Source organism: Oncorhynchus gorbuscha, linkage group LG10, assembly GCF_021184085.1.
Source record: "Oncorhynchus gorbuscha isolate QuinsamMale2020 ecotype Even-year linkage group LG10, OgorEven_v1.0, whole genome shotgun sequence".
Taxonomy (NCBI): Eukaryota; Metazoa; Chordata; class Actinopteri; order Salmoniformes; family Salmonidae; genus Oncorhynchus; species Oncorhynchus gorbuscha.
This window is the reverse complement of record NC_060182.1, coordinates 72,682,006-72,709,662: the sequence shown is the minus strand read 5'-3', so window position 1 is coordinate 72,709,662 and position 27,657 is coordinate 72,682,006. Positions and strand designations below refer to the sequence as shown.

Here is a 27,657-nt window from a genome sequence, read left to right as displayed (position 1 = left end):
AACCGTTTCTGGACAATGAAATCTAGGTCTACATAACATAGAAATGTCTTAGAGAAACAGGTCAACAGAACAAACCAAGAGAAGACAGCAAACAACAGTCCGGCTGTGACCTAGCCATGGGCCGAGCCCTTGATCATGACTCAGTTCCAGTACATTACACATAAGAGTCATTGGACGAAGGCGAGTTTTGTTCAAGAGCCACTATGCTCTGAACATTAACACGCATCGCTTGCGTTATTGTTTTGGAAGCATAATGACCTTATCCTCCATATCACTGAGAAAACAATTGTCAAAGATCAAAACGTTAAATGTTTACACCATATGTAATGTATACATATATATATTATATACTGTAATGTATACATACACACTACCGTTCAAAAGTTTGGGGTCACATAGAAATATCCTTGTTTTTTAAAATAAAATATAATTTTTGTCAATTTTTAGGGAATATCTACATAGGCAAACAGGCCCATTATCAGAAACCATCACTCCTATGATCCAATGGCATGTTGTGTTAGCTGATCAAAGTTTATCATTATAAAATGCTAATTGATCATTAGAAAACCCTTTTGCAATTATGTTAGCACAGCTGAAAACTGTTGTCCTGAAGCAATAAACTTCAGGACAACAGTTTAGGCCAGCATCCCAGTCACCTCTTCACTGTTGACATTGTGACTGATGTTTTGCTGGTACTATTTAATGAAGCTGCCAGTTGAGGACTTGTGAGGCGTCTATTTCTCAAACTAGACACTCTAATGTACTTGTCCTCTTGCTCAGTTGTGCACCGGGGCCTCCCACTCCTCTTTCTATTCTGGTTAGAGACAGTTTGAGCTGTTCTGTGAAGGGAGTAGTACACAGCGTTGTATGAGATCTTCAGTTTCTTGGAAATTTCTCACATGGAATAGCCTTAATTTCTCAGAACAAGAATAGACTGATGAGTTTCAGAAGAAAGTTATTTGTTTCTGGCCATTTTGACCCTGTAATCGAACCCACAAATGCTGATGCTCCAGATACTCATCTAGTCTAAAGAAGGCCAGTTTTATTGCTTCTTTAATCAGAAACAGCTTTCAGCTGTGAAAACATAATTGAAAAATGGTTTTCTAATGATCAATTAACCTTTTAAAATTATAAACTTGGATTAGCTAACACAACGTGCCATTGGAACACAGGAGTGATGGTTGCTGATAATGGGCCTCTGTACACATATGTAGATATTCCATTTAAAAAATCTGCCGTTTCCAGCTACAATAGTCATTTACAACATTAACAATGTCTACACTGTATTTCTGATCAATTTGACATTATTTTAATGTACAAAACATTTGCCTTTCTTTCAAAAACAAGGACATTTCTAAGTGACCCCCAACTTTTGAACGGTAGTGTATATATGATATACTGTATAGGGTTAGTGTTCCCAAACGAACATATCTCCATGTTACTGCACGCGTTTATGGAAGACCGAGAGACCACTTGTGATAATTAGCTATATAGCATGTTCCCGAACACCTGTGTGTAACGGAAGAAGGCCGCCAGAAAAGTTGTCGCTGAAAAATACTGTCATCTGCAACTCTGATAAAGCCGGTTAAAACAGTGTACAGTAAGTTTGTATTTTGCATTTGTGAAATTATGTTGATGTGATATGAAAGTAAAGGGCTTTATGTTTCTAGAACCGTATCACAATTGAGAATTTGTGTCAACCTCTGAAAATAACATAATAAGGTACTTGCAGCTTAAGGAGTAATGGTAACGTTAGTCTCCTTAAGAGTACATCTTGGACTAGCCATTGGCCTAGTAGGCTACAAACATTGGTAGGGTACAGTCCTTTTACTACATTTGAAACATATTATTCAAGCTAGGGACAACACACTGCATAGCTATATCACTAGAATGTTAAACCGAAAGTTTACAAATATATTCCTTTAAATCAGCACTATATGCCTTTTTGTTGTGTGTGCATAACAAACTTTTACTGAAAATGTTAGCTCCAAAGGCCTGCATTTCCAAAATAGTCCTAATTGTTTGTTTACAAAGGCAGTCTGGCTAGAATACAATCAGTTACTCACATCCTAAGCAGAGTTGGGTAGGTTACTCTAAATGTAATCTGTTACAGTTATTAGTTACCTGTCCAAAATTGCAATCAGTAACGTAACTTTTGGATTACCCAAACTCAGTAACTTAATTGGATTACTTTCCCCTTTAAGAGGCTAGCTTCTAGTCCAGTGGCTAGTACCAAACTAACTTCATCGGACTGAGTCCCACTACAAAACCACAGTGACAGATGGCGTGGATGGCAACACAATGACAACGTGCTGTCTGCCTGTTCCCGGCTCCCCCCACCATCCACTGACCTCAATCAAGCCATTCACTTTTTCAACCTTTCAATCTCTTCACCGTTGATCTACAGATGATGATTAAATGTTGTTTAAATTGCTTGTTTTTTGTTGTTGCTTTACAGCGCTTTTAGTTGTTTTCTTTATGTGATGAATAGCGCTATAAAAGTTGAATAAATTATTATTTTTAAACAGACTTGGCGTGTCATCATAGTGGTCTCTGGCTGTGGTCAGACTCACTTAGTTGCAACAAACTTACATTTGTTCCTTTTTTCAGTGCTGATTTATTTGTATCTTATTGAGAAAACAGAAGTGTGTCAATGTATTTTTCTTTCTAAATGTAAAAGTAATCCAAGAAGGAATGATCCCTTCTCACAAGTAACTATAATCAGATTACAATCATCTTTTTGGTAATGTAACTGATTCATTTTTAGTTGTAATCAGTTATTCCCCAACCCTGAACCTTGTCACCTTATCACACATGTTAATGAGGTTGGGTAGCATTGATTAAGCAGTGTGCTGTTGCACCTCAAAGCAGTGTTTTTGTGGGAGCATCATTCATGCTTCAGTTCTAAGTTCATCACCCTCTTCAGCAGAGTTCAGCCTATGCTGCTATTTTTAATTCTGGAGAAACAGCTCACCATCCACTTGGAGAGTAGGGAACTGGAGCCCTGCACTTTCATTTTGATTCACAGTTCCTCTGAAATATTCATAAGGTGGTGTTTCAAATCCCGGCTCTCTTCTTAACCCAGGCCTTTTCCTTAGATCTTTCAGCACTGTAATTTCGTTTTTTGAGATGGCAAGCACATTTTTTCTACATAAACAGAGAGGCATCTAGGCCTGTAATCTGATTTAATGCAGTGTCTTAGTAAACGTGGCATTAAATATCAGTGTTTAAAAAAACATTGTTTTTGTTGTTGTGTGGAAAATGAAGTTGTCTTCTAAACATGGCTTCAGTTCAGACAGCCTGCTAGATTCTTTGCCCTAATGGCAAGATAAAAAAAAAAATTTAACTAGGCAAATCAGTTAAGATCACATTCTTATTTACAATGACGGCCTACCGGAGAACAGTGTGTTAACTGTTTTGTTCAGTGGCAGAACAACATATTTTTACCTTGTCAGCTCGGGGATTTGGTCCAGCAACCTTTCAGTTACTGGCCCAACGTTCTAACCATTAGGCTACCTGCCTCCCCAGGTTCACATGAATGGTTTACTCACTCTGTGGCTTCACAGCTCAAGTCAGAGGATGGACCTGTTCCCAAACTCACACAGACAAATGCACGCACGCACGCACGCACGCACGCACGCACGCACGCACGCACGCACACGCACACACACACACACACACACACACACACACACACACACACACACACACACACACACACACACACACACACACACACACACACACACACACACACACACACACACACACATGCAGTCACACACGCACTCACTCGTGCACATACACAAAGCAGCTATTTCAAAATCATCAAAAGGGAAACATAACTACCTTTTAGCCTTGCCTATAACATAGAAACACACTGTTGTGACACTTGTGGTATTGGTAGGCACAGTGTGGATCTTTTCAGAGCTAGGCTGCTTTCAAATACTGTAGGCAGAAACTGGACAGCCAGGTCTACAATAGTGTAGGGAACAGAGGGGCAGGGAAGTGAACCCCAGGTCGCTGGTGTGAAATGCAAACACCCTATGCATTGCGCCAATAGGGATAACTCACTTGCTGGGAATTGTAACGTGGCTCATATAGAGGGGATGATACAATAGCCTTTGGACAGAAAAGCCCTAGCCTGTTCTGACCTGTCTAGGACCCTGGCCCTGACCCTATCCACGCAACAATGTACTCACACAGATTTCACTCTCGCCTGTAGATATCATGCTCCAATCGTTGTTGAATCACACGATTTTCTCAAGAAAATTAAACTGCATACTTCTCAGACCACATAACTCACAGAACCTCAGAGTGAGGCTACTGTACATTAGGCCCCTCCCATTTCCAGTAGCTGACCTCAGCTACACATATTCAATTGCAGCAGCAGAACTTGAGAAGAATAACTGTGAACCATACAGCATGCCTGTTCTCCTCAAGGATAAGTGATGCCCAATCATTCCCGTCCTCTGCACATAGAGATGTTGCACACAAATATCTAATACAGATAAAAAACTATGTAGTAATGATGAGCAGGATGTCGCTCCATCCAGAAATCTGACCAGATCTGACTACGCTGTGAAATGCTCATGAGGATATCGCTCCACTTGTTCATTTATATGCATCTAATGGGTTCCCCTGCCCTCTGGGGTAGACAAAATAAACAAACACATTGTGCAGAAAGTGAGAGAATTCTGGCATTTCTTCTGTCTCTGTGAATATTGTATGTTTTGAAGTCTGTGTTTGATATTGAGAATTTTTTAAAGGAATAGGACTGTTCCACTGTACACAGTGAAAGACACATTTTACTCTCTGAAGATTAAATGTATTAGGTTAATAGTACACATTCCCTTTACATGTCTCCTATCCAGACAAGCACACCAATCATTGTTCACGAGCCACATTTTGACACAGTGACTCAGGGGTTGCTAGTCCCTCCTCTTCTGCATCTCAGCATAAAGCATGAGACAGGGTGTCTACTGTCTGGGACTTTTCCATAGTTAGGAGAGAGGAAGCACTTACAGGCTTACTACATCACTCACGTCGCTGCATTGCAAAATAAATGTAGAAATTTAATGTTATTCAATTATCGCACGCGTCGACAAGGGCTAAAATAGAAGTCAGTTCTATTTCTGACACAGATCGCACTGCAAGTCCTGCCTCTCCCATCTCCTCATTGGTTTATAGAAGCAGGTACCCACGTGCCATATCCTCATTGGTTATACCCACGTGAGTGACTGGAAGACAAACAAAGTCAGTGGCGGTAATGCAACTGATTTATGAAAGTTGCCAATCCCAATATAAAGTCCAGAGAAGAAAATGCTTAGAAGGAGGAGAGATGACTAGAAATGATTCGGGTTGACCGTTTTATGTGTGGATTAATTGTCGGAGTAGAGGACCTTGTGCATTTCAGGTAAAATAACAACTCAATGTTTATATCCCAGGACAAATTAGCTACCAACAGCAAGATACTGGTAGCTAAAAAGGACAAATTAGCTAGCAAGTGCAAGGTGCAGAGTTTGTTTTGATATTTTAACCTGTGTGTCATGATCGCGTTTGGTGTGGGGGGACAAAATACATTTATGCACGATGGTGCACGCGCGCAGCTGGTTTGGGTTCCATGTTAGGCCTACAGTACATGTTCATCAACCAGGGAGATCTCTGCTCTTATTCCCAGAGACCCAGAAGTCCTGCGATGTTGCTGGGAGGAAGGATAATGAAGATGCAAGAAACTGTGCTGCTAGTGTCTCTGTCTGTGCTGCCTCATAAAAACACTTGGGCCCCTCTGCCCGTCCTGTTTCTTGCCAGACTGCCTTCCAATCTCATTCATCCTCTTCAGCTTCCAGGGCCAATTAGCTAATGCTGAGGGAAGGACACAGATAAAGCAACGAAGGAGAGGTTCATGAAACTTCCACTCCAGGGACAACACAGAATGTCAGCTGTCGTGAACTGTGGACCTAATTAGATTCTTCTCCAAATATTTTTCTATCCCCCCACAGACAACGATGTGCTATCTTTGAATCGAGCCTAATGCTTTCTCAAACCTTCTCACTGTCAGTGTGCATGGTTCTCCACAGGATTTTTTAAGAAGTTGGTGCTGCTGAGTACGGCAAGTTTGTTTATTCTTTATATATTTTTTTACACCTGTAACTGCCATTTCCAGCAATCTAGAGCAATAATATAATAACAAAAAAAAACAGTGGCACAGTCAGTCCACACAGTGGCTTTATAAAAAAAGATGTACAGAGATAGATGTGACATGATTGTGTTTGAATTGCTCAATAGCACTAGGCCTCTCTCAACACTCAGCTCTCTGTCCACATTGGTTGGCAGTTGGATGCAGAGGGATGTTGGCAGTCAGTGGACTCCAACCACTGTCCTCAGCATTTAGTACAAATTTAATAGACTGGGTACAAAAAAAATACACTAATTTGTTGTCCTACTAATTTGTTGTCCTTTGTGTATGTGTGTGTCCTTGAGTGCATGGCATGTGTGTCTTGGCTATAAATGAAAGTGAAGTGAGACAATAAAATAGTTAATTGACAACTGGGCTACAAAGCTGGCAGCTTGTAGACACTCAGTCTGGAGCTTCAAATAATCTATCCTCACCATTCCACTCAGGCAAGGACTTCGCCAGGATCGATAAATGACAGGTGGCACTGGCAACCAAAGCTTCCATTGACTTCACAACTTGAATACAATAGGGCTTACATTTACATTTACGTCATTTAGCAGACGCTCTTATCCAGAGCGACTTACAAATTGGTGCATTCACCTTATGGCTTCTTGCGTGTAGGCTGACTGTCAATTGGGATGAGAAAAATCTATAAAAACAATAACAATTTTCTGCCTGTCCAGCCATAATGGGCGTTTAAGAAGATGGTGGATAAGCAGAATATTTTTACAGTTATTGTATGCCATGGATCAATCTTAATGCCCTGATATCAATAGTTAATTTGCAATTATATACCCTGACTTCCCTCTCAGCTGCCTACCTATTGACCTTCAGTATTAATACCCCAGTTGTCACTTTTGAGCAACTTCTATTTGCTGTGTTTGTGAAACCTCTTACTTACTTCAAATCAACGCCTCTGTTTGTTCCCCTTTCTCATTGTCACCCTCTTATCTGCCTGAGGTTTCCGTTTGAAGAACCCTAATGTAAGGCCCCTCTCGCCCTGTTTGTGTGGTTTGCTGGAGAGGACTCTTGAAAAGAAATAGCACACTGGTTGAACATGGAAAAACAGTAACACGTATACTGTTCAGTGTTTATCCTGGTTCGCATACAGTATAAACACTGGCTGTACAGTGTAAGCCTAAATTCACTTTTCAGTTACTGTCATTCTAGTAATTATAGCATTGTACAGTAAAGTTGAACAACAGTGTCTGTAAAACACAATAAGTTCATTTGAAAGTCAATACAAGTAGAGGAAGAACCATGATGGCAGTTTATTAAAAGGCCGTCTTGCTCCAGAGCGATGCTGATGCAGCACAGCATCTCTTATGCCCCCCCCAGGGCCAGGAGGCTGCATGGAGGTGGGAGTGGAGAGGTTTAGGGAGTGGGGCTCCTGGGAGCTAGAGGGGAACTGGCAGTTCTGTGTGCAACTGCAAGACATTAGGAAAACAAACCAAGACTCGACATGACACTTTGATTTCAAATCCCCTTGATAGTTGTTTTGATTGTTATTTTAGAAATATCAAATTAGCGCAGCCAGACACAATAGAGAAAGATCATCAACATTGAAGACCACTATCATTATCCTGAGATCAATGGCAGAGTCTTGTGGAATGACTGCACTGGGCCACATGCAGTACATCAAACTCTGCTTCCAAGCCTATACAGTACATGTCATTCTCTATACTTTATATGTCATCTGTTATCACGTTTTTGTCTCCAGCCACATAATGAGAGAAGCATAGTGTAGCAGCTATTGCCAGGGTGCATTCGGCGAATAGCTGCGTTGCCTGTGTGTAGGTGTCATTTCCATCTAAAAAAAATAGCCATGACCACCAACAAGTGAAGTTCATAGGAGCATATCAAATGAAAGCTAAGAATAAACATGTTTGAAATTAAAGTACGTATACATTTTTCTAACATTTTACATCCTAAAAATGTGGAGTAAGTACAGACTTTGATTTCTGGTCAAATAGATGGCAAAGGAGTGTTAGACAACATTTACCAGCAAACATCTTAAACATCAAAACACAGTAATGTTGAATTAAAGGCCCCTGCCAACTAATCAACACTTATTTATTTTTGGATAAATGACTTACCTTCTGTAAGTTTAAGAAACATTACCTTGTGCCTTGTAATTCTGTTACCAAAAACCCACATATCTTTAAGATATTTTGTCATTTCTCTTCCATATTAGATTAGAAGTTTGAGTCGAGAGGAAAACATGAAAGTTCACAGAAGTATCAAGTAAAGGTAGACCTATCAATTAGTTAGTGTTTATTAATACCAAGTTTGTTTATGAAGTCTTACGTGATTAAGACTCATAATACTGTTACCAAGTCGGTAACGGAATTACATTATTATTAATTACTGCTATTTTTTTCTCTTTCTGTCATGCGTGCTCCCTCTTCCGCCTCTAGGTCACCAGGCTGCTCGTTATGGCGCACACCTGTCATCATCGATACGCGCTTTATGACAATCACCTGGACTCCCTTTGGTTCTGTCACGCTGATATGAATGATTCAGGAGACAGACAGGAATGCGTAATAGTTTTTGTTATAATACCCCAAATTACGGTGTGCCGTGTAAAGGCACGGGGACGAAGACCAAACAAACACGTATACAAAACACAGGGTTGAAACCCCAAACAAAAGAGCGAGGAGTACCTCGAATAAATAACACACGCGCACGATGATTAACACACTGGACGAGACCTGTAATCATCTGCGCAATCCACAATGGCACGAAAGCCCAAAACACACATCACAGGTACTCACACGCACCAACGGACATAGTAACAATAATCGACAGTGAACAAAGGGCGCACTACTAATCAGTGGGAATAGGGGCCAGGTGTTCGCAATGAAAGTTCCAGAGGGATCCGTGACAGGTTCCTTCCCCAGGCGTCATTGTTTCTGTTTCATTTTCATTTCAGTGTACTGTTAGTGTTTCTTGTTTTCTATTATGTTTTGTTTATTAAAACACTCCCCGAACTTGCTTCCCGACTCTTAGAGCACATCGTTAAACTTTCTGTCACCTGGTGGTCAAAAGCAGGACTGTGAAAACAGTCTGGATATCCTCTCACACTCTCTCTCTCTCTCTCTCTCTCTCTCTCTCTCTCTCTCTCTCTCTCTCTCTCTCTCTCTCTCGCTGTCTCTCATTCTTCTCTCTTGCTACAGTTAACGCCACCTCTCCTGGCTCTTATTGACACCTACCACCTACCCTCTTTCCATTTGCTGTAACGAGCATCCTTCGGTCGGACCAAATCTGAACCAATCGTAGATGTTTCACAAGTTTGAACACTACAGTAGAGCACAATAAAGTAGAGTACAGTATAATGTACTGAACTCTACTTTACTGGCTGTACTGTGTGATGTCCAAACTTATGAAATATAGATGTCTATGATTGTTTCAGATTTGGTCTGGTCCGGACCAACCAAATGTGGTCTTGTTTGGGGGCGTAGCTCATTACAATAATAGCCCATGTGTAGAATAATACCCAAATATGTATGATATTGCATATTTCTACCGTTCTTTACCTATCATCAGGAAAATAATGATATTCATATCATATTATGCATTTCTATATAGTACATATCTGGGACTTGTGCATAGAGTTATATGGTTTATGAGGCATATGTTTGGCATACATACATTTTCAAGTAAAAAATCGAGTCCAAGCGTATTTCTGTGAATGTGGAATTACCCCTTCACAACGCATCCACCAGAAATGATTTATTTAAATGTGTTATCCACTCAGAAGCATGATTATGTTATGTGGCAAATTCTGAAAAGAGAATTCCCTTGTTGTCACATATGATCCAGTCTGAATGAACTGAAGCGCTTGCTTGGTCTTGTGGGGGGTTTTCAATGTCTGACTGTCTGGGTGCTGCTGCTGCGCCACAATGTCCACTGCTGCTGTATGCTGATGTGGCTCAGTAGACAGCTTCCCTGTCTGTCTCAGCAGACTATTGTTGCCACTGCTGCCCTGATGTCTGTCTGCTGAATACTCAGCCCATCTATTCTCATCATTCTGCATCTTAGACGCCTCTGCGGGTCGTAAGCAAGTAACCGCTCAGCGCTACGACACTGTCAGACTCTAGAGCAGCCAGCGGTGTGGAGAGAGAATATGGGGGGTGCGTGTGACCCACTGCCATGAATCAACGGGACTTCTGCAACCCGTTCCAGAGGTCACCTCTGTTCACAGTATGTTGTCTTTATGAATCCCGAGCCCTGTCCAATTCTGTATAGTTAATTTGACCCCGTCGATGGTAGCTTATGCTGCTAGTGTTGTCAGGGGGATAGCAGAATGGGCCTACAGGGGGGAAAGGAGAGCCATAAGAGGATTATACATTAGGAGCTTGACTTGCTGTCAGTATGGCTTCATGAACCCTATTGAACTCTAGAAACCACAGCAACAGCTGTTCCCATCTGCTTTAGGAACAGCCTGGTGATGCTCAGACACTTCATGTGCTGCCTTGTCTACTCTATTTAAGAGAATATTATCTACTGCAGTGTGTCAAAGGGCTGCCATGTTGCTCTGCTTAGGAACTCACCATGTTTTTTCATCTAGTGTTTTGTCTCGTGTCTCTGCATCATTGGTTTAGCCTAGTGTTCATGACATTGTGTTTTGTGTGATGTATTGTTAAGGACATTGTAGACATTTTCTAATGCCATGAGGAGAGGGAGCAGGACCAGCAGGGACAACAGAACAGGGGGAAGGGAGGCGGCCATTCAAGGAAAGATGGGGAGGAGGGTTGCAAAGGGTCGGAAACTTTCCAGTAGATTTCCTGCATTTCTCCGGAAGTTAAGCCTGGGAATTTTGCTTAAATTCATCAAAAAACTTAGCTTATAACAGTGAACCTTTTTTTGTGGGATACATATAAGGCAATTCTAGGTCTTGTAGCATATTGTGGTTAACTATCCCCAATTCAATGGCATTGCATTTCTCTGCATGCACAGTGCATTCTTTCATCACATGAACAGCTGATTCTCAAGATCTTGCACACTAATGAGATGCTATTGATCCCACACTACTACACTGTTTGAGCCAAGGACCACATGCTTTCTGGTAAGTTTTGATTACAATACTGGGTGGTGTGAATATATTTTATATGACCTACATTATTTTTTGTCGACTAGTAAATAGTAGCCTACAGAAAAGTGTGTATAAATCATTTCTAACTTGGTAACAACAATTAACTAGCAGAAATTGTTAACATGTGGGTTTTAGCTTGCTTGAGCCTGCTAACTGAGGAGTATTAATTCACCTATTTCCATACATGTTACATTTTAACATTGTATCTTACAAAGGAGTTGTTTAATCAAACTGCGTAACTATTTATCTGTACATGGAATCTTATTTTATTTTTTGACACATTTTTTTCTAATCTTTACAGGAAAATGCCACAAGCACTATCTGATGTGTGGAGACATTTTACTGCAGCTTATGTAGAAGGAAAAACAGTGTACATTTGCAAATACTGTGCCAAATCATATGTGAAGAATGCAACAAAGATGCAGAATCATCTGGCCAAATGCATAAAGTTCCCTCAGCACTCACAACAAGCAACCTCTGACAAAAGTCCCTCTACTTCTATTCAAGGTGAAAATGATGAATCAGACACCTTATCGATAGCAACAGCTCATGGTCCTCCAAGAATCAGAAGTTTTTTTTGACTCTGAACTGATTCCCCTCTGATGCTCACAGGCAATGTAAGCATAAGAGCACCTCCCAGCTGCCCACTGCACTGAGGCTAGGAAACACTGTCACCACCGATAAATCTACAATAATCAAGTTTTTCAAGAAGCATTTTTCTACAGCTGGCCATGCTTTCCACCTGGCTATTCCTACCCCGGTCAACAGCTCTGCACCCCCCACAGCAACTTGCCCAAGTCTCCCCCATTTCTCCTTCACCCAAATCCTGATGTTCTGAAAGAGTTGCAAAATCTGGACCCCTACAAATCATCTGGACCCTCTCTTCCTAAAATTATCTGCCGCAATTGTTTCAAACCCTATTACTAGCCTGTTCAACCTCTCTTTCATATCGTTGGAGATCCCTAAAGATTGGAAAGCTGCCGCAGTCATCCCCCTCTTCAAAGGGGGAGAAACTCTAGACCCAAACTGTTACAGACCTATATCTATCCTACCCTGTCTTTCTAATGTCTTCGAAAGCCAAGTCAACAAACAGGTCACCGACCATTTTGAATCCCACCGTACCTTCTCCGCTATGCAATCTGGTTTCCAAGCTGGTCATGGGTGCACCTCAGCCACGCTCAAGGTCCTAAATGATATCATAACTGCCATCGATAAGAGACAATACTGTGCAGCTGTATTCATCAACCTGGCCAAGGCTTTCGAGTCTGTCAATCACCGCATTCTTATCGGCAGACTCAACAGCCTTGGTTTCTCAAATGACTGCCTCGCCTGGTTCACCAACTACTTCTCTGATAGAGTTCAGTGTGTCAAATCGGAGGGCCTGTTGTCCGGACCTCTGGCAGTCTCTATGGGGGTGCCACAGGGTTCAATACTCAGGCCGACTCTTTTCTCTGTATACATCAATGATGTCGCTCTTGCTGCTGGTGATTCTTTGATCCACCTCTACGCATCATTCTGTATACATCTGGCCCTTCTTTGGACACTGTTAACAAACCTCCAGACAAGCTTCAATGTCATACAACACTCCTTCCATGGCCTCCAACTGCTCTTAAACACTAGTAAAACTAAATGCATGTTCTTCAACCTATCGCTGCCCGCACCCGCCCACCTGTCTAGCATCGCTACTCTGGACAGTTCTGACTTAGAATATGTGGACAACTACAAATACCTAGGTGTCTGGCTAGACTGTAAACTCTCCTTCCAGACTCACATTAAGCATCTCCAATCCAAAATTCAATCTAGAATCAGCTTCCTATTTCGCAACAAAGCATCCTTCACTCATGCTGCCAAACATACCCTCGTAAAACCGACCATCCTACCGATCCTCGAATTCGGCGATGTCATTTACAAAATAGCCTCCAATACTCTACTCAACAAATTGGATGTAGTCTATCACAGTGCCATCCGTTTTGTTACTAATGCCACATATACTACCCACCACTGCGACCTGTACGCTCTCATTAGCTGGCCCTCGTTTCATATTCGTCGCCAAACCCACTGGCCCCAGGTCATCTGTAAGTCTTTGCTAGGTAAAGCCCCGCCTTATCTCAGCTCACTGGTCACCATAGCAGCACCTACCCGTAGCACGCACTCCAGCAGGTATATTTCACTGGTCATCCCCAAAGCCAAATCCTCCTTTGGCTGCCTTTCCTTCCAGTTCTCTCCTGCCAATGACTGGAACGAATTGCAAATATCACTGAAGCTGGAGTCTTATATCTCCCTCACTAACTTTAAGCATCAGAAGTCAGAGCAGCTTTCCGATCATTGCACTTGTACATAGCCCATCTGTAAATAGCCAACCCAACTACCTCATTCCCATATTGTTATTTATTGTTTGCTTCTTTGCACCCCAGTATATCTACTTGTACATTCATCTTCTGCACATCTATCACTCCAGTGTTTAATTGCTAAATTGTAGATATTTCGCCACTATGGCCTATTTCTTGCCTTACCTCCCTTATCTTACTACAGTTGCACACACTGTATATAGACTTTTCTATTGTGTTATTGACTGTATGTTTGTTTGTCCCATGTGTAACTGTGTTGTTTGTGTTGCACTCATTTGCTTTATCTTGGCCAGGTCGCATTTGTAAATAAGAACTTGTTCTCAACTGGCCAACCTGGTTAAATAAAGGTGAAATAAAAAAAATACAAAAATGTGCATTGGAAGAGATTTCTGAATGTTCTTCGCCCAGCGTACACCCCTCCAACCAGACATGCTTTTTCTACTAATTTGCTGGATGCGGAGTTCAACAGAGTACAATTAAAGGTCAAGCAAATCATAGAGATAGTAGACTGTATTGCAATCATCTCTGATGGGTGGTCGAATGTTTGTGGGCAAGGAATAATTAACTACATCATCTTAACCCCTCAACCAGTATTCGACAAGAGCACAGACACAAGGGACAACAGACACACTGGTCTCTACATTGCAGATGAGCTGAAGGCAGTCATCAATGACCTTGGACCACAGAAGGTATTTGCACTGGTGACAGACAATGTGAATATGAAGGCTGCTTGGTCTAAAGTGTAGGAGTCCTACCCTCACATGACACCCATTGGCTGTGCTGCTCATGCATTGAATCTGCTCCTCAAAGACATCATGGCAATGCAAACAATGGATACACTCTACAAGAGAGCCAAGGAAATGGTTAGGTATGTGAAGGGTCATCAAGTTATAGCAGCCATCTACCTCACCACGCAAAGTTAGAATAATAAGATCACCACATTGAATCTGCTCGGAAACACCCTTTGGGGTGGTGTTGTCATTTTTGACAGTCTCCTGGAGGGGAAGGAGTCTCTCTAAGAAATGGCCGTACCACAGTCTGCCGATATGGACAGGCCCATCAAGAGGATCCTCCTGGATGATGTATTTTGGAAGAGAGTGGTAAGCAGCCCGAAACTCCTGAAACCTATAGCAGGAGCCATTGCACAGATTGAGGGAGACAATGCCATCCTGCATGATGTTCAGACTCTGCTCTGCAGTTCTGAAATACATCCAACGAAGTCGTTTTTAAAATTTATTTTGGAAGGATTTAATCATTTGCAATTATGTCTACTTATTGTATGGTAAAAGGTTTATCTTTCTGGCTCCATATGATATGGTAAATATATCCAATGCAAAACACATCTACATTTAAGTATTAATAATAATTTGCATATATTCCTGTTAATTCCCATATATTCCTGTTAATTCCCATATATTCCTGTTAATTCCCATATATTCCCGTTAATTCCCATATATTCCTGTTAATTCCCATATATTCCAGTTTATTCCCACGGAAGTTTCCACCTCTGAATATTCCCCAAAATGTGCAACCCTAATGGGGAGGGACGGGACATCCTCTGGGGGAGCCTGAAGGTTCCTATGTAAATCCCCCATCCCTCCCCCACCCCCTCATCCTCACCTACCCCAGCAGCTGGATCCAGCCTATTTATAGAGGTACTGCTGCCCAGTGAGAGGTAAAGAGTGGAGAGCAGCTCTGGGGAGCGAGGGGAGGCGCTCACAGCACAGTTAGTGGGGGAGTAAACTACACTTTGCACTCAGCTGTGCAAACACAGCACACATTCCAGCAATGGGCCCCACTGTCTGTGCAAGCTGTGTGGGGCAATGCCACGGTAACGGCATTGCGCTTTGACTCAGTTTTTTTCACTTTAAAATGTGTGCCAAACTAAAACCATTGATTTAAAAAGTTTAACAAATCCTACATAGGGTCTACTTTTCACAATTGCCACTGAAAAATGTACTAAAACTAATTTAATTGAAGAATGTCAACTTTGGTAACGTAATTACAGTAAAATCTCCCTCAGGTTATTATGCAAATGTTTTCCAAAAACTGTTAAATATCTGCTACCAATTAAGATTCAAAGATGTCTACAGAAAGAATGGGGTATCAGCTGTGGCGTGGCACCTTGAGTTTAAAAAAATCTATTTTGATTATGGAACTACAGTAAGTAAGGTGGATTCACACCAGGTCACGGAATTATGGTAACGGAATTACATCATTGGTCCCTGATCTGTACTACACAGAGATGCATAATTATGGATAGGAATGTCATTCTTATGTTTCACAAGTTTGGAAAGCACAGCACAGTAGAGTACAGTGCAGTACAATACAGCATAGCAGAGTAGAGTTTGGTAGAGTACAGTACAATATACTGTATTCTACTCACTGTACTGTGCTATTCATAATTATGAAACATACTGTACGTCTATGATTGGTTCAAATTGGGTCCAGTCCGGTCGGTCTGTGGACCAGGGGGAACTGACAAAATGTCGACTACTTTTCAACGTCCATGGATGTCCGGCGTCGGTTGGTGCTTATGGGTAGTAAGAGCTGGGGGAGGTGACATTAACTGGAGAGGGAGAGCGAGATAGAGAGAGAAGGGTTGTCCAGACCCTTTTGCTTTGACCAGCAGACAACAAAGACAAGGAATAGTTATGAGCTAAACATAACATATGCCAGAAGGGAGGACAGTAGCAGGTGACCCAATTCAGTTTCAGTAATTCCGTTACCAATTTGGTAATGGAATTACAAGTTTTAATCTCTTAATAATTCATAAACAAAATTGATATAATCAGTAAAATCACTATAACTAATTGGTAGGTCTATCATTATTTGTTACTTCTGTGGACTTGTATCATCCTCCCTCATGAGGGAGAGAAATTAAATAATATCTTAAAGATATGTGAGTTTTTGGCAGTGGTGTAAAGTACTTATGTAAAAAATCTTTAATGTACTACTGTAGTTTTTTGGAGGAAAATGTACTTCACTTTACTATTTATATTTTGGACAACTTCCTAATCCAAAATCACATTCCTAATTAAAATATAATGTACTTTTTATTCCATACATTTCCCTGACACCCAATAGTACTTACATTTTGAATGCTGAGCAGGACAGGAAAATGGTCCAATTCACACACTTATCAAGAGAACATTCCTTGTCATTCCTACTGCCTCTGATCTGGCGGAGTCACTAAACACAAATGCTTCATTTGTAAATGATGTGTGAGTGTTGTAATGTGCCCCTGCCTAACCGTAAAAAAAAATAATTAAAGAATGATGCCATCTGATTTGCTTAATATAAGGAATTTGAAATGATTTTTACTTTTACTTTTGATACTTAAGTATATTTAGTTAATTCAATTTACTTTTGTATACTTAAATTGATCTTATTTTCACTTTTACTTGAGTCATTTTCTATTAAGGTATCTTTACTTTTACTCAAGTATGACAATTGGGTACTTTTTCCACCACTAGTTTTTGGTGACGGAATTACAAGGTACAAGGCAATATTTCTTAAACTTACAGAAGATAAACAATTTCTCCAAACCAGAATGAGTCGATATTAGTTGGTACTTGGCAGGGACCTTTATGTCAACATTATTGTGTTGTGATGTATTCTGATGCCTTTTCAGTCCCCTTTTCCATCTGCTCATCTAGAAATCAGAGCCTTTACTGATGCCTAATTTTTAAGATTGAAAAAGGTTGTATAATGTATCTATTTCTTAATTTCCCAAAAATGTAGACTCTTATCTTAAGTAGATGCCACTTAATATAAAGTTTACATACCCTACATTACTCATCTCATATGTATATACTGTACTCTATACCATCTACTGTATCTTCCCGTCTTTATGTAATACATGTATCACTAGCCACTTTAAACTATGCCACTTTTATGTTTACATACCCTACATTACTCATCTCATATGTATATACTGTACTCGATACCATCTACTGCATCTTGCCTATGCCGTTCTGTACCATCACTCATTCATAGATTTTTACGTACATATTCTTCATCCCTTTACACTTGTGTGTATAAGGTAGTTGTTGTGGAATTGTTAGGTTAGATTACTCGTTGGTGCGGCAGGGTAGCCTAGTGGTTAGAGCATTGGACTAGTAACCGAAGGGTTGCAAGTTCAAATCCCTGAGCTGACAAGGTACACATCTGTCGTTCTGTCCCTGAACAGGCAGTTAACCCACTGTTCCTAGGCCGTCATTGAAAATAAGAATCTGTTCTTAACTGACTTGCCTAGTTAAATAAAGGTTTAAAAAAAAAAATCACTGGATTGTCGGAACTAGAAGCACAAGCATTTTGCTACACTCACATTAACATCTGCTAACAATGTGAAAAATAACATTTGATTTGACACGCAATTTGATATGTTCCTATGAACTTCACATGTTGGTGCTCATGGGTCATTTTCTATGGAAATGCCCTGTGCAATAACTTTGCACAAAAATGTTGGCTGTCTCCACTGTAAATATTTTCTACTGAGGTCACTGAAACTAAATATTTATTTTCACATTACTTTTGCCGGTAGACAACACATGGAGGGTAACAAAAGACTACTCTTTTGTAACTACTGTTATTGGGATGCCTTTGCATTTTGCAACGCTCTCATACTGTGGTAGCCCTCATGCCATACTGGACAGGCCGTACCGTAGGTGGAAAGTCACACAGAAAATGATAGGGTACAGTAGTATGTGTGTGTGCCTCAGTGACAATCGGCCATCTTGTCAGAGGAGATTTCTGAATACAAACGAGAGATGGGAATGGAAGGAGGAAGGAAGGCCCAAAAAATTGTCAAATACTCCAGTCACCCAAGTCATAGACTGTTCTCTCTGCTACCGCAAGTCAAGCAGTACCGGAGCGCCAAGTCGAGGTCCAAAAGGCTCCTTAACAGCTTCTACCCCCAATCCATCAGACTGCTGAACAACTAATCAAATGGCCACTGGACTATTTACATTGACACCCCAGTTCCCCCTTTGTTTTTACACTGCTGCTACTCGCTGTTTATTATCAATGCATAGTCACCTTACCCCTACCTACATGTAAAATTACCTTGACTAACCTGTACCCCCCGCACATTGACTCGGTAGCAGTACCCCACGTATACAGCCTCGTTATTGTTATTTTATTGTGTTACTGTTTATGTAATTTTTTACTTTATTTTATTTAGTAAATATTTTCTATTTCTTGAACTGCATTGTTGTTAAGCATTTCACGGTAAAGTCTACACCTGTTGTATTCAGTGCATGTGACAAATACAATTTTATTTTATTTGAATACAGAACCCATCCCCCGTACCTCAGTCTGAGGATTTCTAGCTGGCGGGATGAGTTTGGGGGTTTGAACAATCCCCCTTTGTATGGCTCAGGGCACAAGTGCCCTCTGTTAGTGCTGCATCACTGATCTGCACCGCCATCAGATCTCCCAACTGATTCCCATACTCTCCCTACGATCCCACACATCTCCACTATCAGGCCTGGAGTACACATATGTAACATAATCCTGTTATTATTGTCAATTCAAGATTGCAACTTGATTGGAACGTGTTTTGAAGAATTTCAACTCTAACGCAGCATTGTCATATTTGCCCCAGTTCACTGTTGACTGAAATATATCAATGACATGTTATGTTGCCTGTGATGATATCTTCTGCCTATTTCATCTATCCGCTTTTCCATTTGTTTAAGTTTGCCTTATCCAATTGAGGTCTGTGATTAAATCCACTGTCCATCCTCTCCTTCTAGGTGACGCCTTGTCTGACCTTTTCCGGAAGCCCATGAGTGATGATGGTGACCTGTACACCTCACTCCTGTCCAATCAGAGCCATCCCTCAAGCCAGGATGCCTCTTACCTGTCTGATGATCTGAAGCTCTCCTCTGGCCCCTCCTCCCAGGACACCTTCGACTCCTACAGCATCTTTGGTTCCTCCAACACCAAGACGATCACTGACCTGGTTGATGAGATGCCCAAGTCCCTGCTGGGCGGCTCCGAGTCGAAGACCGAGGCCTACAACTACATGGACATCAGCCATGGTGATGACATCCACAACCAGCACCAGAGCCAGGGGCCCCTGCATAGCCTAGTAGACACTGGGCTGTCTGGCCTGGACTCCCTGGGAGGCTACATGGATAAGAGCCCTGCAGAACTCGAGGAGGAGGAAGATGAAGAGAACCTGGGCCCGGCGCTTGACTCGCACTCCTTCCCTTACGTAGAGGAGCCTTCTGAGGATGAGGAGCTGTCTGACTACCGCTCCTACCGTAACCTGGGCACCCCTCAGACCGCTAGCCCTGTGAAGATCACCCTGACCGAGTCCCACCCCCCTGCTTCTGCCAAACCCACCCCCCCGCAGGCCAATGTGTCTGACAACATCCTCAGCCTGGGCCTGCAGGGCGTTCCCACGGTTACACTCTCTGAGCCAGAGGACGACAGCCCCAACTCCTCCCCCAATGCATCCCCAACAGGTAGCTATCACCCACACTCTCCTACTGTGTTCTAGTGAGTTAGAGAGTTCACCATCAACATGGTCTATGGTCTTGGACTATGGTTTAGCTATGATTTGAAATACAGTATTTCAAGTTTGGTAAAAATGTAAGGTTTTAAGGTTTACAACACATCATAAAAGGACAAAAACATTTTAAAGATGACCCTGACACTCTCTCTCTGTCTCTGTCTCTGTCTCTCTGTCTCACTGTCTCTCTGTCTCTCTGTCTCTCTGTCTCTCTGTCTCTCTGTCTCTCTGTCTCTCTGTCTCTCTGTCTCTGTGTGTGTGTGTGCAGAGAAAGAATCTCCGTCCCAAGAACTGTTCAAGGCTGTCCCCAGCAGCAAGCCAACCCCAGGCTCCACCAAGACCAGGGAGCAGGATGGCAGTAGTGCAGAGTCGGGGGACTCTGAGATAGAGCTGGTCTCTGAGGATCCTCCCCTGCAGAGCCCCCCCAGCACCAAATCCAGTAACAACCCCTTTGAGCAGCCTCCCAGCAGCAAGGGAGGTTTCAGCCAGACTGGCAACCCCTTCGACAATCCCCCCAGCGCTAAGGGGCCCATATCCTACAGCATCCTGAGGGAGGAGAGGGAGGCTGAGCTGGACAGTGAGCTCTTCATCGAGTCTGCCAATGAGGAGAGCCCCAAGAGAGAGGGGTCCGGCCCCAAACAGGGGGTCAACACCCCTTCACCTCTGATCCCCACCGCTGCTCCCCCCGCCTGCCCTGCCACAGAGGTGGTTCCAGCCGAGCCTGTCACGAGCTCCATGATGAAATCATCCAATGACAAGAGCAAGAGCCACATGAAGATGGAAGAGGATTGCCCCACCAAGCCCAAGCCCCCCACGGCTGCCGTGCCCCCGGAGGTGAGGTCTGAGAGGCCCCTCCTGGATGACAAGCACATCACTGAGGGGAAGGGAGAACTGACCAAACCTACTGCGCCAGTATTTATGGAGGGCTTTGACAAACAGAAAGGTAAGTCCTGTAATTAATCAACTTGTCCTCATCTGTTGATAGAGAATTTCATATGGTATTCTGTAGCCTATTTATTTTTTGCCCATGAACTCTTATAGCCTGCATTCCAACATACAATCTGTGGTGATAAACCTACCTAACTACACTATTATCCCTCCTTGCAGCCGTGTTATCTTTATATCTTTCCTTGTTGCAGTTGTGTTGCCTTTGCATTATATTTCATCACAACATTCCAGAATTTCTCTACCATCTTATCGAACAGGTAGTACGGTATCTGTCGGTGCATTAGTTTGTCAGTGGAGAATCCAGTGGCTGTGTGGTTTGCCGTTTTTTAACACTAGTAACTGCATGTATTTTACCAGGCTGTTGCTATGGCAATGGAATCCCTCTAATACAGCAGGTTGTTCATGCACTGTTTTTACTGCCCTGAGTGTGTGATGCATCAGAAGAGATAGCATGGAAGGTCAAAGAGTGTTGTTATCTCGGCTGTGTTGACAAGGTTGGAAATAAAAAGGGTTGCTATGAGACGGCTAGTTCTGACCTCTGTGCTGTGGTGGGTGTGAGCATCTTGGATTTTGAGCTGCTGCATGATTTCAAGATCTGCTTCCCTCTGGTGGTAGGCTATAGTTACAAAACATGTCTGAGGCCAGCATTTTTACGATGACAATCAACAGAGGCTGAGCCTCTACATCATTAAAGATATCAACTAATCCCTCGCTCTCATTTGATATGTATAGAATTGTTTTGAAACAGCCCTGACTCTCTCACTCCCACATCCCAAACAGGCCATCTGTCTCCTAACTCTTTCAGACAGACATCATCACAGATCACGCCAGAGATCACTTTGCACCACATTGAGCCAGAGAGTTCTCTGTGTGTAAAGCCGGACATTTTGTGTTGGCACTTAGTTGTCTTTCTTCTGTTTGCTTCTTTTTCATCCTTGTTGTAAATAGTGGGTTTATGTAATCCTGTGATGTCAAATCTGGGGCACACACACATAGATGCAGTTACAAAAATATCACAGTTCACTTATTACCGTATGGTTCCTTTGCTGTCATAGCACAATATCCACCTATAGTATGTAACTGACATTCCTTATTCAGATGGGGAGAATAAAGAGAAATGAAAACATCTGATGTGCTTGAGGAAAAGTCGAAGCCCCTCCCCTCTCCTGGTGTTTACAAACAGACAAGCACAGAAGAAGGTTCTGGAATCTCTAAAAGCAGGTCAACCCATTTGATGAAGTTGATATTCCTCCACCACTAGGTGGTGCAGGGCACCATAGACTATAACAGAGGTCCGTGTGTATGCTGGGGAGTGAAGACAAGCAGAGCAGACATTATGTACCACGGCCTGTGCAGCTCCGCAGAAGTTGCCATGGCAACACCGTCCAAGGGGGAGAGCACATCACAGGCTCATATTTTTTGCCCATTGGCTGTTGCCGTGGTAGAGAGCTTTCTCAAGGCTGCAGCAAGCAGAAAGTGTGAGGGGGATGCCGACAAGGCTGTCTGTGCACTGACTGTACCAATGTCACTGAAATAGAAAGGTCAATGTTAACATTCAAAATCCTGATGATATAGTTATTCTCTATCCAAGCACACAGACTCTGTTTAGACGTGGTACTGTCTGTGTTGGACTCAGCTCCTACATGCATCACTGTGGCAATCCCATGCCATCGTACCCCAAATATATTTTTTTGTATCTCAGATTGTTCTAGCAATTCTCACATATTAACTTCATTGGAAGGAAGGAATGTTTGACATGGTTTGTACATTTGTATCACAATTTATTTATTTTTTAATCATAATGAAAGTGTCAATTATGGCCCTTTTTAGACCTGTACATGAACCGTACATGATACAACATCTTGGTGTACTTATACTCCTTATAGTGTTGTCTCAAATTTGGAGTATATTTAGATTCTGAAATTAAAATGTTTCACATTCAAAAAATATTATGTTGTTTGTAGCAATCTACTCTTCAAACACATCAAATTCCCAGAGTGGGCTCTCTGGTCATTTTAATGATATGACCCGTTTTATACATAGAAATTGATATTATAGGTAATTAACTGCCATTGCCCCAACTGTAGACCAGGTGTTGTTAGAGCTGCAATCTGACTTTGTTGCCTTACAAAAATCCCTGGTTGGTTTAAAAAGTGTACTTAATGTGGGCAAGACCAAATATGTTGTTTATGTGGTATTGAGATGTGGGGTGCATAAGAGATGTTATGATTGATTTTATGATTGATTTTATGAGTTATTATAGGCCTCTGTGATCTAAGTTTTCATGAAGTCACAGCCCTCCTCTACAATTACTCATTCAGCAAATCACCCTTTGAATTCCATTTCCCATTCACTGTGTTGGTGGTGCTCATACAATGTACAATGTAGCAGAGAGCCCACTCTGGAAATGTGATGTACTTGTAGAGTATATCGTTCCAAACAATGTCTTAAAATTAACAAAATCAGAAAGGGTACTTTTCAGATATTCATATTCATAATGTTGAATAAATGAATGTGAAAAATTATATTTCAGAATCAAGACATACTCCATATTTTAGATCACACTATAAGGAGTATAATGACATCAAGATGTTGTCTGTATCAGTACAGTTCACAGATCATAGGGTCTTACAGGAGGCATGATTAGGTCTAAAAAGGACCTAAAATGGCCACTCAAAAATGGTTTGTGATACAAATGTAAAAAGAATGTCAAACATCCTTCCTCCTAATGACGTTTATTTGTGAGAATTGCCAGAACAATCTAAGATATCCTAAATATTTTCAGCCTTCGCTGTCATGGAAACGCCCTAGAGCTTTGTCAGGTCATTTGCATTGCTAATGCATCCTGGTGGGACCTAAAGCACAAACTGAACCACAGCCTTTAGGCAGTAAACCTTTGAGGGCTATTACTGTAGAGTGTGTATATTTATGAATGATTAAAAAGACAAGCACTTAAGCTGCTCAACAATTAGTGAGACATATTGAAAATAACTACGGTATTTGTGTCATATTGACCACAAGCTTAAACATTATTTTGTACAAAGCGTAGAAACAAAGGACAGAGGAGTTGACTATTTGCTAGATGATTTCTTAGCTACGCTAGGTCCCTTCCCCAGCAGTAGCCTATAGAATCCTCAGTCTTAACACAAAACCTTTTACCCACAGTCTCAATGCTGTGAAGGATGACGTCAGATTTGTTTCGATTGTAATTTCAATCTGGCACCTTATCCGTAAATTATCTTCTATAAAATATTGATCATGATGAAACTAGCCACCAAAATGGAAGCATGAGGGGTGGGCTAGGAAATATGACAGTGCACTTGCCTGCTTCCGACTGAGCTTAATCAAAGGGCATGTTGGTTAACTCTTTCACTACCAAACCCCCAGCCCACCACCTAGTCTGCTCTGAGAATCAGGATAAGCATGAGGACTTTTATTGTGAAGGGATGCCTACCCCCCCCCCCGCACTAAATCATTGCATGGATGATTTGCTGCAGTAGCGACTGTGGTGTGGCATTTATTCGATCACCCCCCCACCCACACCCCCTCTCCTCCTTCTGTTCTCGCTAACACTGCTCCACAGCATCATTCTGTTTTTTCCGCGAGCCAGCAGTACCTTGGAAACCTTGACTCCCTCCCTCTCGTCTCCGCATCTCATCGTTCCAACTATTCATGCCTTTGTGAGATGAGTGAGTGAATCAGTGGCACAAGAAGAGGAAGAGCTAGAAGAAAACGGAGAAGACCAAGAGAAAGGAAAATCAGGGAGATTGATCATCAACATGCAGGCCACTGCAGACGGTATCAAGAAGGAGTGCTCCTGGAGTAGCTGGAAAGGCCAGGGTACTGATGTGTTTGCTGTGTTTATTGTGTAAATCAAATCACATTTTATTGGTCACATACACATGTTTAGCAGATGTTATTGCGGGTGTAGCGAAATGCTTGTGCTTCTAGCTCCGACAGTGCAGCAATATCTAACAAGTAATATCTAACAGTTTCACAACATATACCCAAAATACACGTAAATCTAAGTAAGGAATGGATTAACTGTCTCTGTCTGTGTGTTAGGAGTGTGTGTATCTAGGCTGTGAGTGGTGATCTGATTTGTGTGTATGTATGAGGTGCACATGTAGCCTATTTATGCTGCGAGTGCAAAGCTCTAGTTGTGTTTGTGTGAAAGGGGGATGTTGCATGTATGGTCGTGGTGGTATCCAAGGTGTGTGTTAGTCGGGGCCTGGGTGAACAGGCTTAGCTGTCTACCCCCCCCCCTCCCCCCGTCTCACAGCGGACACACCCTGATCACGCTCTCTGTGTGCGTGTGAGACAAAGGGGAAAAAGAGGGTGGGAGGGTGGGTGTGAGACGTTGCTGATTATGATGACGAATGTATACATACATACATACACGTGAGACGTCTGTTGTTCAGTGTGTGTTTTGTGTGTGTGTTAAGGTGAAACTCTATGTTGGACCAAGGTGTGTCATTGTTATCGCCCTCCCAGTGTGACGCTCTGTGGGGGAGCTGTTTTCATGCCGGAGACTTTGAGCTATTTTTGTGTGCGAGACTGTTGGAGCATCCGGATGGCACTGACGGACTGTCTCCATGGCAACCAGGCCACACCCATCCTAATTACATCAGTCTCATCCATCGGCTGCCAGGGCACCTTGCAGCGACTGGGGAAAAAAGGCACAGCCTCCGTCTGCCTTTTTCTCCATCATGGTGTGCATTAGTATTGCCTGACGAGGAGAGAAAATGGTGTCCCTTCCTCCTCCTCGCCTTTCCAGCTGGCTGTCATTTTCTATTGCAGCCATGCTTATTGATGGAGAGAGATGGGGTTGGTTGGTCTGCCTTTTCCTTACCTGTGAATGAAACTGAGTAATTTTAAGATTTAAAATGGAGAAGAGAATAGAATCTCCAAATTAAAATGCAAGACGAATAGCCTATACATCTCTTTATAAAATATACAGAGAAGGAGCCACACAGGTCTATGTGGATACTTTATTTTCATTGAACAATAACCAGTTCCGTTCATTCAGTCACAGAGTTGTGAGCATAATAGCTTGTATTCTCTGAGCTTTCACTATAGACGGGTTGGTTGTTTAGCAACAAAAGTGACGCGTGCGCAACTATGGGGCAAAACAAACTGGTTTCACTTAGCTTGTTGATAACATACATCATTTCTCAAATACATTGTTACAGTTGTTGGTTAGCTAGCTAGTGAATCTTAGCCATATTAGCATTGACAATGATACACCTTGGTCCAACATAGAGTTTCACCTTAACACACACAAAACACACACAGATAAATTATAAAATTGACCAGTTGGATGTTCTTTAGTTTGAATAAGCTGTTGAAGCAAAGACACAGGTTTGGATACATGTTTGATCATGCTGGCTTGGGGCATGGTTTGAGCCAGTGTCGTTGACTTTAGTGGTCTAACCGGGTCAGGCTAAACTGGTTCACTCTGCCGCTACCTACAAATGTAGAACATAATCTGACTACAAATCTGAAGAGTGAGGAATATTGCATCAGCTTGTTGAGTATCAGAAGCAGAAATCATACAGGCCTGTATCAGTGATCAGGGTTTGTCTGCGTGCCACGGTACCTACTGTACGCTTTGGTTCAACATCCTGTGTTCATGCAAGCTGGGCAGGACAGTAATCCCCAGGGTCTCTACAAACCAGAGAGCTTGACAGAACCTCACCCATGACTCACTCTGTGAAATAGGCTATAGGCCTATACCAATTGTATACTGTGCATTACCAATGTGAAAGCAAAGCCTGCTAAGCCTAATAAAAGGGAATTAGATGCTGAACAAATTATTAATGGGACTTGCAAACGTCTCATTCTAAATCTCTACCATACTTCTGAGTTATTGGCTAGTTATTATGAGCACTCCATCCCTCCTACACTGTTTAAGATAGAAATGTCATTCAAACTTTAAAACGTACAGACCGGTCTGGAATAGTGTGCTTACATACTTTTGATATACACTGCTCAAAAAAATTAAGGGAACACTAAAATAACACATCCTAGATCTGAATGAATGAAATATTCTTATTAAATACTTTTTTCTTTACATAGTTGAATGTCTTGACAACAAAATCACACAAAAATTATCAATGGAAATTAAATTCATCAACCCATGGAGGTCTGGATTTGGAGTCACACTCAAAATTAAAGTGGAAAACCACACTACAGGCTGATCCAACTTTGATGTAATGTCCTTAAAACAAGTCAAAATGAGGCTCAGTAGTGTGTGTGGCCTCCACGTGCCTGTATGACCTCCCTACAACGCCTGGGCATGCTCCTGATGAGGTGGCGGATGGTCTCCTGAGGGATCTTCTCCCAGACCTGGACTAAAGCATCCGCCAACTCCTGGACAGTCTGTGGTGCAACGTGGCGTTGGTCGATGGAGCGAGACATGATGTCCCAGATGTGCTCAATTGGATTCAGGTCTGGGGAACGGGCGGGCCAGTCCATAGCATGAATGCCTTCCTCTTGCAGGAACTGCTGACACACTCCAGCCACATGAGGTCTAGCATTGTCTTGCATTATGAGGAACCCAGGG

The 27,657-nt window shown here is 42.1% G+C and overlaps 1 protein-coding gene across 2 annotated transcripts in view; it reads left to right on the top strand.

Moving 5' to 3' along the window:
- The window catches only part of rtn1a (reticulon 1a), a 50,472-nt gene that overhangs the window by 799 nt on the left and 22,016 nt on the right, over positions 1–27,657 (top strand). The window contains exons 2-3 of one of the 2 annotated variants that reach the window (XM_046366947.1): positions 19,381–20,097; positions 20,413–21,087. In XM_046366947.1, the coding sequence (XP_046222903.1) occupies positions 19,381–20,097; positions 20,413–21,087 (1,392 nt within the window). Of the gene's footprint in view, positions 1–19,380; positions 20,098–20,412; positions 21,088–24,654; positions 24,933–27,657 lie in introns of those variants that run through there. The other variant, XM_046366948.1, reaches the window with a different exon arrangement.